General features: G+C 46.6%; 1 protein-coding gene across 2 annotated transcripts; it reads right to left on the reverse strand.

Annotated features, from left to right (window-relative positions):
* Positions 1–6,490: 6,490 nt before the first annotated feature.
* LOC104663307 (armadillo repeat containing X-linked 6) lies at positions 6,491–9,373 on the reverse strand. 2 transcript variants are annotated; one of them, XM_010364443.2, is made up of 4 exons: positions 9,240–9,356; positions 8,859–8,940; positions 8,423–8,504; positions 6,491–8,127 (listed from the first exon to the last, which is right to left on the reverse strand). In XM_010364443.2, the coding sequence occupies exon 4, from the start codon at positions 7,979–7,981 to the stop codon at positions 7,079–7,081; it is 903 nt and encodes a 300-aa protein (XP_010362745.1). In that variant the 5' UTR covers positions 7,982–8,127; positions 8,423–8,504; positions 8,859–8,940; positions 9,240–9,356; the 3' UTR covers positions 6,491–7,078. The 2 variants fall into 2 exon arrangements, with proteins under 2 accessions (XP_010362745.1, XP_010362744.1); XM_010364442.2 differs by lacking the exon at positions 8,423–8,504 and having other exon boundaries at positions 9,240–9,373.
* Between the last annotated feature and the right edge of the window lie 3,022 nt (positions 9,374–12,395).

Consider the following 12,395-nt stretch of genomic DNA (forward strand, 5'->3'; position numbering starts at 1 on the left):
CGCATTGCCAAGACAATCCTAAGTCAAATGGACAAAGCTGGAGGCATCACGCTACCTGACTTCAAACTATACTACAAGGCTACAGTAACCAAAACAGCATGGTACTGGTACCAAAACAGAGCTATAGACCAATGGAACAGAACAGAGTCCTCAGAAATAATACCGCACATCTACAGCCATCTGATCTTTGACAAACCTGAGAGAAACAAGAAATGGGGAAAGGATTCCCTATTTAATAAATGGTGCTGGGAAAATTGGCTAGCCATAAGTAGAAAGCTGAAACTGGATCCTTTCCTTACCCCTTATACGAAGATTAATTCAAGATGGATTAGAGACTTAAATGTTAGACCTAATACCATAAAAACCCTAGAAGAAAATCTAGGTAGTACCATTCAGGACATAGGCATGGGCAAGGACTTCATGTCTAAAACACCAAAAGCAACGGCAGCAAAAGCCAAAATTGACAAATGGGATCTAATTAAACTAAAGAGCTTTTGCACAGCAAAAGAAACTACCATCAGAGTGAACAGGCAACCTACAGAATGGGAGAAAATTTTTGCAACCTACTCATCTGACAAAGGGCTAGAAGTACCATTTGACCCAGCCATCCCATTACTGGGTATATACCCAAAGGAGTATAAATCACGCTGCTATAAAGACACATGCACACGTATGTTTATTGCTGCACTATTCACAATAGCAAAGACTTGGAATCAACCCAAACGTCCATCAGTGACAGACTGGATTAAGAAAATGTGGCACATATACACCATGGAATACTATGCAGCCATAAAAAAGGATGAGTTTGTGTCCTTTGTAGGGACATGGATGCAGCTGGAAACCATCATTCTCAGCAAACTATCACAAGAACAGAAAACCAAACACCGCATGTTCTCACTCATAGGTGGGAACTGAACAATGAGATCACTTGGACTCGGGAAGGGGAACATCACACACTGGGGCCTATCATGGGGAGGGGGGAGGGGGGAGGGATTGCACTGGGAGTTATACCTGATGTAAATGACGAGTTGATGGGTGGTGACGAGTTGATGGGAGCAGCACACCAACATGGCACAAGTATACATATGTAACAAACCTGCACGTTATGCACATGTACCCTGGAACTTAAAGTATAATAATAATAATAAAAAGAAAACAAAAAAGAAACTTTGAGTTCTCAAAGCTAATTTTAAAAATTCATAGCCATCAATTTCAAGTTTTCCTAAATTCCAAAAGCTGCCATTACATATTGGTAACCAGGCCTGGGAGATTCTGACCAAAGATCTTTAATAGAAGCCAAAAGTAGTGAGAACTCAGGACCTAAAGGAAATGTTTATCAGAAAGAAACTGTGGAAAGGAGAGAGGAGAGATGAAGGAAAAACAGCCAATCTCATGTGTCCTGGTTCAAATCAGTTCCCAAATTGAAACCCTAGAGAGTAGAGGGTATCAGGTCTGACCAGATAAGTTACTGGGAAATTTAAGAGTATTGGGGTTAGTTTCTTCACTTCCATAGGAACAAGCTGAAAAAATGCTGAGTCTAACATGGGACAGCTCAAGTGGAAGGCTAGAAAAGGCTGTGAGGGAAGGCTGGTGATAACATCTTCCAACACTTCCCTTACCTCCATGCCCCATCCCCAGCTGAGAGGGGAGGTTGCCAACTTCATCTATGACCCAATTCAAAGGACTGGATAATTAAAAATACAGAACTCTGGATATAGATCTATGCATTGACAATTGGTCTTTGTGAGATGCAAATATTTATTCAGAAGAGGGTTGTGTAACACGGTTATCTGGAGTCTTAATTGTGGTGATAGCTTGAGCCATCAAATTGCCTTTCCTTCCTTCAAAATTATCCGATATCCAGCTAGTTGAGAACAAAGAACAATAGAATACTGATGGCTAGACTTAATAAAGACCTTGCCAGGGTCGAAAGAAACATGATTGAATAAACCAGAAGAACTAGTTTGGACTACTCCACTGCCAGGAGAGTGGGGGAGAAAGAAAACATAAAAATAAAATGAAGGCAGGGAAAGGGTCTTTAGAAAGATTTCTGGGAAAAGAACATTTGTAGAACACTAGGTCCAAATGCTTTGTTTATTCCTCCTTCCCTCCTCTTTGAGAGTAGCAATGGTGAGGCACTTGACCGTCCAATTTTTCATTGCTATTCTCAAAGCAGTAGAAGCCAAAGACACGGCCTGTGTGCTGGCACGTAGGACGAGAACAGCAGAGTCAAAATAGCATAGTATTATAGGACAAGGTAAAGATCGTGTCCACATAGAAAAACAGATAAATCCTTAGGAATAACCCCAAAAAGAAATGTAAATGATCTTTATAAAGAAAATATCACAAGTGACAAAAAGGTCTAAATAGTTGTACATAGATAAAATTCTAAGATGCCAATCCTTGCCAATTTGATCCATAAAGTTAATATAATTTCAATCAAAACATAAACCATGTGTTCTACAATAAATGACATTAGTATAATTAATAATATATTTAGAGAAAATTAAGATAGAAAATCTACCTCAAACTGTCTGTGCAGACAGACAGACAGACTGACACACACACACTACTAGTAGGTTAACAGTGAAGCTAACTGTAAAAAAGATATTGTGTTTGTATTCCTTCTAAGGAAATAGGCAAAGGCTTTCCTTATAATTTTGAGAAGGAAAGGCTATCATGGAAAAGAAAAGGAAGAAGGAAGGAAGGGAGGAAGGAAGGAAGGAAAGAAGGAAGGAAAGAAGAAGCAAGAAAACAGTACATATAGAAGTCCTAAAAGAAAAATATTGGCAGAAGCAGAAAACTCAATTTCCTGAGTGATGAAATAAATCACACATACACAAAGATATCAAGAGATGGGGTGAGTGAAAACATTGGCAATGGTTGCAACATGTCATAAGGATCTCATTTCAAGTGTAGCTAATGACTACCATACAGGTCAGTACAGCAAGTCTATACTTAGAAAAGGAAATTGCTTTTGTCTTGCACAGTTATAGTAATTTGGGAGAGGAGAGAGACCAGTGCCCAGTTTGCCATGGTGCAAAAGTCGGCAGGATGAGAGTTCCTAAGCTTCCCGTGGGCCAGAATATGTCCTGAGAACATACCTGGAGCAGAGGCCTGCTCACAAGCACCAACACAGCTCTCCCCGCCAACACACACACACACACACACACACACACACCCCCCACCTGCCTTAGGCCACCTAGTGAGCTGAGGGACTCCAAGTCAGTAAGAGATTCCTGAGGGAAAGGAATGTGCCTCCGGAGAAACTTTAATGCCTGGAAACCACAGAGTGGGTGCGCAGCTGGGCACATGAGGATCCCAGAACGTGCCACAGACAGCGCTAGAACGGAGTGCTCAACCAGTGGCGCTGGGTTCATCGGCTAATCATGAGGGAAAAGAAGTCAAGTCACATCACTGTCTCTCACCTTGCACAAAAGTAAATTCCAGACAGATCGATGAGACAAAACTCTGAATAGAAAGGTGTGAAAGAACGAGAAAACTGCCAAGGAGACTGTGTTCGTGGGAGAGTGGGAAAGGCTGTCCTAAACTTCACACCAAAACAAGAGGCAGTAAGGGAAAATGGACCTCCAGGATGGAAAGGAGGCCATGATCAGAGAGAGTAGGGCAGTGGCAGCCAGTGAGAAGACGCATCTGGCATTTGTAACAGATGGGGCAAGGGCCGGCCCTCTGCAGCACTCTGCTGGACTCTGGTGCAGTGCCCATCTGCATCAGAGAGCAGCCAGTGTCCTTCAGAAGAGAGGCAAGAGCAACCCCTGGCCACAGCTACCCAACTCTTTGCCGAGTGGTGCATCGTCAGAGAGACAGACTGGGTGAGGGCTATGTTGGTTCAGGGTGGCACTTTTAAAAGTAAGGGGATTGTGGTGGACACGGCTTTGAGAGTGACACAGCACCCCGGTGAGGATCCAGTGTCTGAGACAGGACGCGCCTGCCGGGAAGCTGGATGTCTGCAACCTTGTGTGCACTCACCTGGAGGGGGGCAGGGCGGGGGTGGCAAACCACAAAATCCCTAGGAGAGGCAGCAGGCTGGGGAGGACACCTGAAGTTGGTCTGGAAGTCAGTCAGTGCCTACAGGCACCAAATGGAAACGTGCTCACGAGATAGATGAGAAGCAAAACCCAGGGGGCCCTTTCTGGAGATGGAAGACAGCCTGTGGCGGCAGTTCCAGATTGACACAAGAGACAGGCTCAGGCTGGGGTGGCACCATCAAGGCAGAGCACTCCCCACAGAATGTGGCAAGCTCAGGATTGATGACCTTTCCCAACGTTTGCCACGGGGAAGCCCAGAAAGACTGTCTTTTGGTTGCAGCAGGCAGGTATGTATTGTGATTGATGGCTCGGGGCTGTTTTTATGTTTGCCTTACATATGGAATGGGGGCACCGGTGCTCTTGCCAGTGCCGAGAACCTCTCAGTGTCTTGATCAGGCCCTGGGAGGCAGGCATGCTCCTGACTCCCCTGCACATCCCAGGGAGGCAGAATTCACGGTAACTGGGCTCATACCCAGGCACTGCAACCAGTCAGGGGATGAGGGGCAGGACAGAAGGGCTGTGCGCGAGTGCTTTCGGGAGGGCAGTGCCAGCAAATGGACAGGAGGGTTTTGACTTGGGCCAAGACAATGCCGTGGAGACGCTTGGACGCTGATGGGCTTTTCTGTTACAGAGTTTGCTCAGGAGATGGGCAGAAAGCCTCTGGGGCGCTCCCTGAGTTAGGACTCAGCTGCAGCCTCACTGTGTCAAGTGCCTCAGAGATAGTGGACAAGTGCACGCAAAGGGAAATTTGGTAGCATGCAGGGAAGTAGGGACGTGCATGGTAATTCTGGACCACAGGCTAGGAGGATGCCTTTGTGCTCAAAGAGACTGAGCAATGAGGTGTCACTGAAGACAGCATTGGTGAAGCAGGCTCCACCGGGAAAAGTGGTTGCAGAGCTGTCTGCAGGGAAATCCCCTTTGAAATCAGATTGCCCAGCCAAACTGTAGTTGGCTTGGGAGAAAGGGTGGTCCTTCTGACAGCTCTTAGGAACCCCAGGAACTGAGACAGGGCTCCCAGAGCCAGCCAAGGAAGCCCCAGCAGTGTGAGCCTTGATGGGGGGTGTGGTGTCACAACAACTGCAAGTTGCTTGTTGGCCATCTCAGACACCAGGGCCTGGGAAGAGGCCTGGTCCCCATTCCAGGTGGGAGGGTTTCCCAGAGTTGGTCAGGGGACCTGGCAGGCACTCAGGCCCTCTGGCCAGCACGGACTGTGGGGCAGATGGTACAAGCAAGAAAGTTGTAACCCACCTGGAACCCAAGCTGCGGGGGGGAGGGAGAATAAGACAAGAAAAGAAAGCTTTGTTCTGTGTGGAAGAGAACAAGCCGAATGCCCAGCACCATAGAGATGGCGGCCGCCCAGGGCACAGTGACCCACAGCAGCAGCCCTGGGAGACCGAGAGGGTACCAGCACGGCAGCAGCATTGCCCAAAGGAAGCAGATGTGTTTACTGGGTTTGCCATGGCTTTAGGGAAGGGGACCACTTCTTGACACACACAACACAAACATGCAGGGAACCTGGCTTTGCTGATTCAGGGGCTAAACCTGCTGGGCAGGATCTGGTAATGTCGGAGGTGGGGGCGGGTCAAGGGCAGAACGAGCTGCCCTGACCCATGAAGTGCTTCTGTGCCCACGGGCTCTTCCTTTCCTGGCAAGGTGCAGGGACCTCAGATGGAGAGTGTGGAGGTGTCTCCGGAGGGATGGAGTGACCACGGTCGTGCCAAGTGCCCTCAGCATTTGCCCTATCACCTCCGCGGGTAGTTGATGGAAGGCTCCACTGTCCCCTTCCTGGGTCCCACCAAAGGTAGTGGGGATATGGAAGAAAGGAGGTTGCTCCAAAGGGAGCAGCGGCCAACCCTCTCACTCTGTCAGGAAGTAGCGCTGGGGATCCCAAGGAAGAGAGAAGGAGGGCTGGAAGCAGATTTCCCCGTGGCTTCGCAGGAAGGATAGAACTACACAGGGTAGGTGCTGGGCAAGCGGCAACATTTGTGCAATAAATGCGCCCCAATGCGTGGTAGAGCTCCCCCACCCGCTCCACCCCGGTCCCCATCCCCACGTCGGGATGCGCAGACAAACGAAAAGGCCAGGGTTACTGACCTTTCTTTCCAGGCTGGCAGTCAAGGAAAAGACATTAAGAAGGGATTTCTCTGTGCTGGGCACGGTGCTGCCTGCTTCACGGGTGTTGTGTCTTTCAGTCCTCTCAACATTCCATCCTAATTCCACGAACTCCCCCGCTGTGCCCCTCCCCTCCCCCCACCCCCGCCCCCAGCCCCTTCTTGAAGTTTATTCTGAGCACTGCAGCCCCTCTCTATCCCTGCCTCCTGTGAGCACCGATAAGCCGGCATTTGTCAGGGAACAGAAGTCCCAGTCAGCTGGCGTTTATCGTGCTTTTTTTGTCCTTCTCTCAGTGCAGACTGTAAACTCAAGGACAAGGACCATGACTCTTTTCTGCCAATCAAAGCACACAACTTTATTGATGATACACACAGATGCGGACTTGGGTGGAAGAGGTTAAGTCGGTACAATAGACAGAAGAGCAGTGCACTTTTTTGATGAATGGGTTCACTATCCTATCAGGCGCGTGTAGAAGAAAGAGTAAACGAAAAATAATTCAACCTAAGCTGCAACAAATGCATTTTCAGCTCAAGCTGCGATATGCGTCTGGTCTCTGCAAAGCGGTCCTGCTTGGACAGGGAGACCACCACAGGCAACAATAGCTGTAATTTGATGTTCTTTGTCCACAGCAGGCAGCTGAAGTGATCCCCTCACCACATGAAGGAGGCTGCAAGGGAGGAATTTACAGTGCCAACATTGCCTGCAGACTGTACAACCAACAAGTTACTCAAAGCTCTGTGGGAGCCCCTGCCTGGCCAATAAGAGTGTGGTCCTGGATTGAGCCCTGGAACTTTCACCCAATGAGGTGGTGATTGGCTACGGCTGGATCTTCAGTAGCACTCTCTGCAGATTCTTTGACATCTGCAAACCAAGCGCGTTGTGGGTGGATTCCGTCCCATTGTGTTCCAGAGGGCCGTTTATGGGGCAGGGGTTTCCAGGAGAATCTCTCTGTTTCCTTTTCTGATAAAGAGGGACATGAATGAGAAGAGCATCTGGGCACTGACTAACTCCCCCGCCAAGACTGGCTTTTCAGACAAACCCATCAGTGGTTTCAAAACCTGAACCTTAGCACATCCACTTCCCTCTGATATCAAAGGAAACTTCAAGTCTGAAAGGGACTTGGCAAGCATGTTATTAATAACTGTCATGCTTATTAACAAATTTAATCCGGCCTGCTGCAGAAATGAGTTGCAGCAACGTGACACAGTCTCCTGACACACTTCATTGATGTACATCTTAATCTGGCCCTCACTTTCAATGCTCGCATTTAAGTTATCCGTGGCACATAAAGCCTCTCTAACAGTGGGGTCTGGTGTGGGGCTTGTGTTTCTAACCATTGAGAGACTGGCCAAATGGCTATTGATACCCTGGCTAAATGGAAAGCCCGCATCCTTGGGCTCAGCAAACAACAGTTTTCCCTGAATGAAAAGACACTTGGAGAGGTCCAGAACACAACTGCCATTTTTACAATTTTGAGCACTCCAAGTATTTTTATGTTCATAGGGGAATGGCCGCTGTTTTATTGGGTGTGCTCGGTTGGCCTTGCCTCCCCCTGAGGGCCTGTCCTCAGTGCCACCTGGGGCCCCAGGTTCAGTCCAATCCCCATCCTCACTCCAGGGCCGAGCCATAGTTTCAAAATCAAACCAAATATCAGGCTCCTCCTCTTCCAGCTCCTGGTCATCGTCCCACTCCTCTTCCTCCTCCTCCTCCAGCTTCTCACTGTCATCTCTTCCTATGGTCAGTTTATAAACGCAGTAGCAGGCACCAGCCCCAATCATCAGTCCTGCCGCCATCCAACCCACTTCCCGAGCCCGGCCCATGCTCAAGTCCGTGCCAGCCTTGGGGCAGGACAGGAGAGGGCCTTGCTCCACCTGATTGAAGAGGTCTCTCAGGTCCAGGGTGAGTAAGGATGGAGGGTAGCAGTCTTTAGCTTCTTCTAGGCTCTTGTAGCTCTCTTGTGATGAATCTATGGGTGAAACAGAATATTAGGGCTCGGGACTATGTTTGGCTTTGTGCCTCACAGACAGGGTGGATTTTGAGTTGGTGAGAAAGGCAGATTAACAGGATATAATTTCTTTGTTCTTTTCTGTCTTCCTCTATCGACCTCAGGAGCCCCCATTTCTCTTTCTGGGTCCACAGGGAAGGGCAAGAGATGGGTCTGTGCTATGATAGCTAGGAAGGTGACAGTGTGAGTACCTCTCAGGTAGTCTCCTTCACCAGACCTCCACTTCCAAAGATTAAGGGCAGTTTCTCTCACTAACCTCTACCAAAGTCAGGTAAATTCCTTGGTTTTCCCTTGTCTTCTGTTGTCAGTGGTCCCTCCACAGTGATAGAGGATAGAGCCTGGCAGAAGGGCAAATGCAAAGACAGGTAGGAGGAAATGGAGAAATGAAAGTGTAGTGGATTGACTGAGGACACATGTCCCAATTTCTGCTTTTGTGAATTTTAGGCACTTGAGTTTAAAAGATTTCTCATACTCTACTGACTTTCCGGACGCAGGCCTCCCCCGCCCCACTTGTCGTCCGCCATTTCCCCAGCAAAGGCCGCCACACCCCTTTCCCTGCACTGAAATGGGAGGGGGTGTGGAGAAAGAAGGGGCCAGGAGAGGGCGACTCGGACCCGGCCCTCTCATATCCCAGCCCCCCTCCTCCGCCATCCCCACCCGTGGTCCTGGGTTAATCCCACCTTCACACTGACCTGCAAGGTTCCAACCAAGGCAGTTTTCTCCTTCTCTCGCTGAGACTTGTGCCGAAACCTACAGGCCAACAGACCTACAAACCTGCAAACAGACAAGGGACCGAGGGGACGGAGTGCTTGGTGGACGGACCAGCACCCGGGACACTGGAACCTTTCTTTTCTCGGAGTCTCTGGAAACGCCATTCACTCCCCTCACCCCCACCCGAAACCCGCCACTTCTCTCTACTAAAATGAGCACGGGGTGGGGTGGGGGTTGGTGGCAGTATTTAGAAAGTAGGCGAGAAAGGACCCAGCTGTGATCGGCCTGAACTCGGATCTGTGGCGTTCTTGGCCCTCTTCCACCCATACCTCCTCTGAAGCAGCGCCCACCCTCGCACCGACCTGCACAGTCCGAGCTAGTTTCCTTCTTTCTTCACGCGCCTGCAGAGTAATAGGGGGCTGGTACCCAGACGGAGGCGACTAGCAGGACTTGTGCTCTAGGCGGCTCTTGGTCACGTGACAGCCACGTCACCAGTGCGCTCTGGCCCCCAATTTCCACTCCCACAAGCAGTGCGGCAGGCGCCAGCCTGCCTTGTATCTCCCCCTCAACCCCCACAGTGGGCCCTGTCACTTTTTTCCTCTGTAACAATACCAGAAACCAGAAATGGCCCTGTCTTTCTGGTGTTTGAATTTGTGTTTCTCTAATTCCAGGAAGGGGCAGCATCTTTTCCTGGGTCTACCCTTCACTTACACTTCTTGGGGAATTGTCTCATCCTTTCCTTGGCTCTCGAACTCCTGCAGCCCCTTTCTTAAATTTCTACCCTTTTCTATGTTCAGTCTCTGTCTGCATCAACATTGGGGGAAGGGGCAGACACAGAAGTCCAGGCAGTGGTGAGATTTTAATTAGTATTTTGATAACATTTAAGTTATATTTTGTCCTTTCTTTTTTACTGACTTGAACTACACTATTTTATAATCGGAAAAAAAAACAATAAAGCCTTTTCCACTTGGAGAAGAAATAATTCAAATCTTTTTTTTTTTTTTTTTTTACAAAAATGTATATAACATAAGCAAGATTTCCCAGTTAAGAGGGAGGCCTCATTGATTTGGTGAAGTTAGTTTGTGTTAAGTTGAAAATATTTTCTTCTGACTGCACAGGAAATAGCAGCTTTCAAACAACATATTAAAATGAAAAACATACCCTTACAAACAAAACCAGTTGTGCTTTCAACATGATTTATAAATTGATGGACAAATGAATCTATACTGAGAAGGTCAGTGTTCTAATTTTGACTATTTTAACTATGTGAACTATTGTTCCTTTCCTTCTCCTGGCTGAACTCATAGTATTAGGTGTAATATGACTGACATCTTCATAGAAGATTGCTGGGTGACTTTCACTCTGGCTTCAAAGACAGATTTTTTTTGCAAACCCCAACTTCAGATGAATCTTACATCTTCAGATGAACTTTACAGATTAGTGACTCCACAGATTAGCCTGCCTTTAATTCACAGAGCTTTATTTAAAATCTATTCTGAAGTTTGTGGTGCAACCCATAAATCATCCAGAAATTAGATAATTTCCTGTTATCCTATTGATGAAAATGGGACTTGAGGTAATTTTCTTTCCATCATGACACTGTTGGCAATCTCGCTGCTGTCTGCCATTCATGTATTGTATACTACCCTAGAAGTGGTGAGCAGCATTTTCCAGTGGAGATGGTGGTGAGGGTCTGTGGGTGACTGGGTATCACTGCAACACCCCTCATGTCTGTGTCATTTTTTTCCCTCACAAGTGGAAGGGCAATGCACAGGATCTCAAGCAGTTGCCAGAAAAAAGAGGGCTTTACACTTCCTGCCTTCTGTTACAATTTCACTGAGCCACCAGTACAAGCCCCTCAGAATAATCCCAAAACTCAGGGACCAAGTATGCAGAAGTTAGTCCTCAAGCATCCACCTGTCCCTGCTGAGGAGTCATACTCTAAATACAGACACTCCAGGCAACCTCTTAGAACATTGAAATATGACACCTCAGAGGGAGGGGCTCCCCAGTGAGGGGCCCCTGTGTGGAGGAGGCCCTTTCAGGAGGCAAGCCAGGGAGTCCTAGTGCCTTGCTGGTGAATATTCAGAAGTCAATATGTCACAACTTTCTGGTCTTCCCCTTTTATAGTCCAAACTCACCAATATCACATCTTATCTCTCTAAATCTTTACCTCATTTGTTTTTTTTTTTTTTTGACCCTTTATTTACTTCCCCTAGACAAGTGAATTATACTTACGAAGGCTTACTAACAGAATTCTCAGATTCAACAGTTCATCATTCAGTGTTTGGCTGCTAGGTAGTTGTATAAGTGGCTTTTGTTTGTTTTGAATATATACATTGAAAAAAGTAAGGAGTATGTAAAGCTTAATAAAGACAGATGACTTGGTGTCACAGACATGGCTTTACAGTAAGAACTTGCTTTCACAACACTTAGTCAGGCTTCAAGGACAAAAACTTTACTCCTACCCTCTCCTCACTAGTATAACCTATCTCCACCCTTTTGGTATATTCTCCAGTTAGTCCAATGTATAACTTCTCACTACCATTCTCCCAGTATGCCAGACCTTTCCTGGTTTGAATCCACTCCCTGTCTAAAACTTCCTAAAATCCCATGGTTATAAAAACCCTTTCGATTCTCTTACCTCTTTGTTCTTCTGATCCATGATTCTACCAATTCCTACCTGGAGACTAGCATTAAAAACAAACAAACAAACAAAAAAAAAACTACTTTCCTTTCCATTATACATCTACCAACAAATATTTACTTAAGGACATGTTATAAGGCTCACATACCGTTCAAAAGTGAGAAAGGAAAATGCTTAAAGAAGTCCTCAGACAGGACTGTTAAAAGTTCCTCAGCCCGCAAAAAACTACTATGAAACCACTGCCAAAACAAAACTTTTGGCTTAAATCAGTTCACATGTGATATGTAACTTACAAAGTACCCAGAAACAAAAAAACGATCAGCAAATGGTGACACTAATGGAATTGTGGAGGGTGAAAAAAATAAATTATAGAAGGATGTTATCTTGAAAAGTGATACTACTTTTTGTATTGTGTAATTTTGGTATTGTGTCTTACTTAAGGTTGTTTGGTTGCAAGCAACATAGAACAAGCCTGGTTAGCTTAAGGAGGAAATGTTGAAGACCAGGCTCATCTCCGAGGGGTTTAGGTAGAAGAAATTGATAGATGTCTTTTCAGGATGTCATAAGTCCACCGGTTTTCAGGTTTTTATTTCTCTGATGAAGATTGAAATTTTAGTAAGACAGCTTTTGGTTGGTCTGTTTTGGGCACAATACCCACCCTTTTGCTGAGGAAAACAATAGGGTATGTAAAATGTAAAATGCACTTCCTTTCTTTTCCCAGGGAGAAATTTAAACTGTTTCAGATGTTGTTGTTGATTTGCAGGAGCCCTTTAACCACTTTGGAAATTAACCCTTTGTTTATCTATAACGGAAGTGCTGGGGGCATAATATGCCACAGAGTAACTTAGTTGTAATTTCCACCATTAACTAA

Source organism: Rhinopithecus roxellana, chromosome 7 (assembly GCF_007565055.1).
Source record: "Rhinopithecus roxellana isolate Shanxi Qingling chromosome 7, ASM756505v1, whole genome shotgun sequence".
Taxonomy (NCBI): domain Eukaryota; kingdom Metazoa; phylum Chordata; class Mammalia; order Primates; family Cercopithecidae; genus Rhinopithecus; species Rhinopithecus roxellana.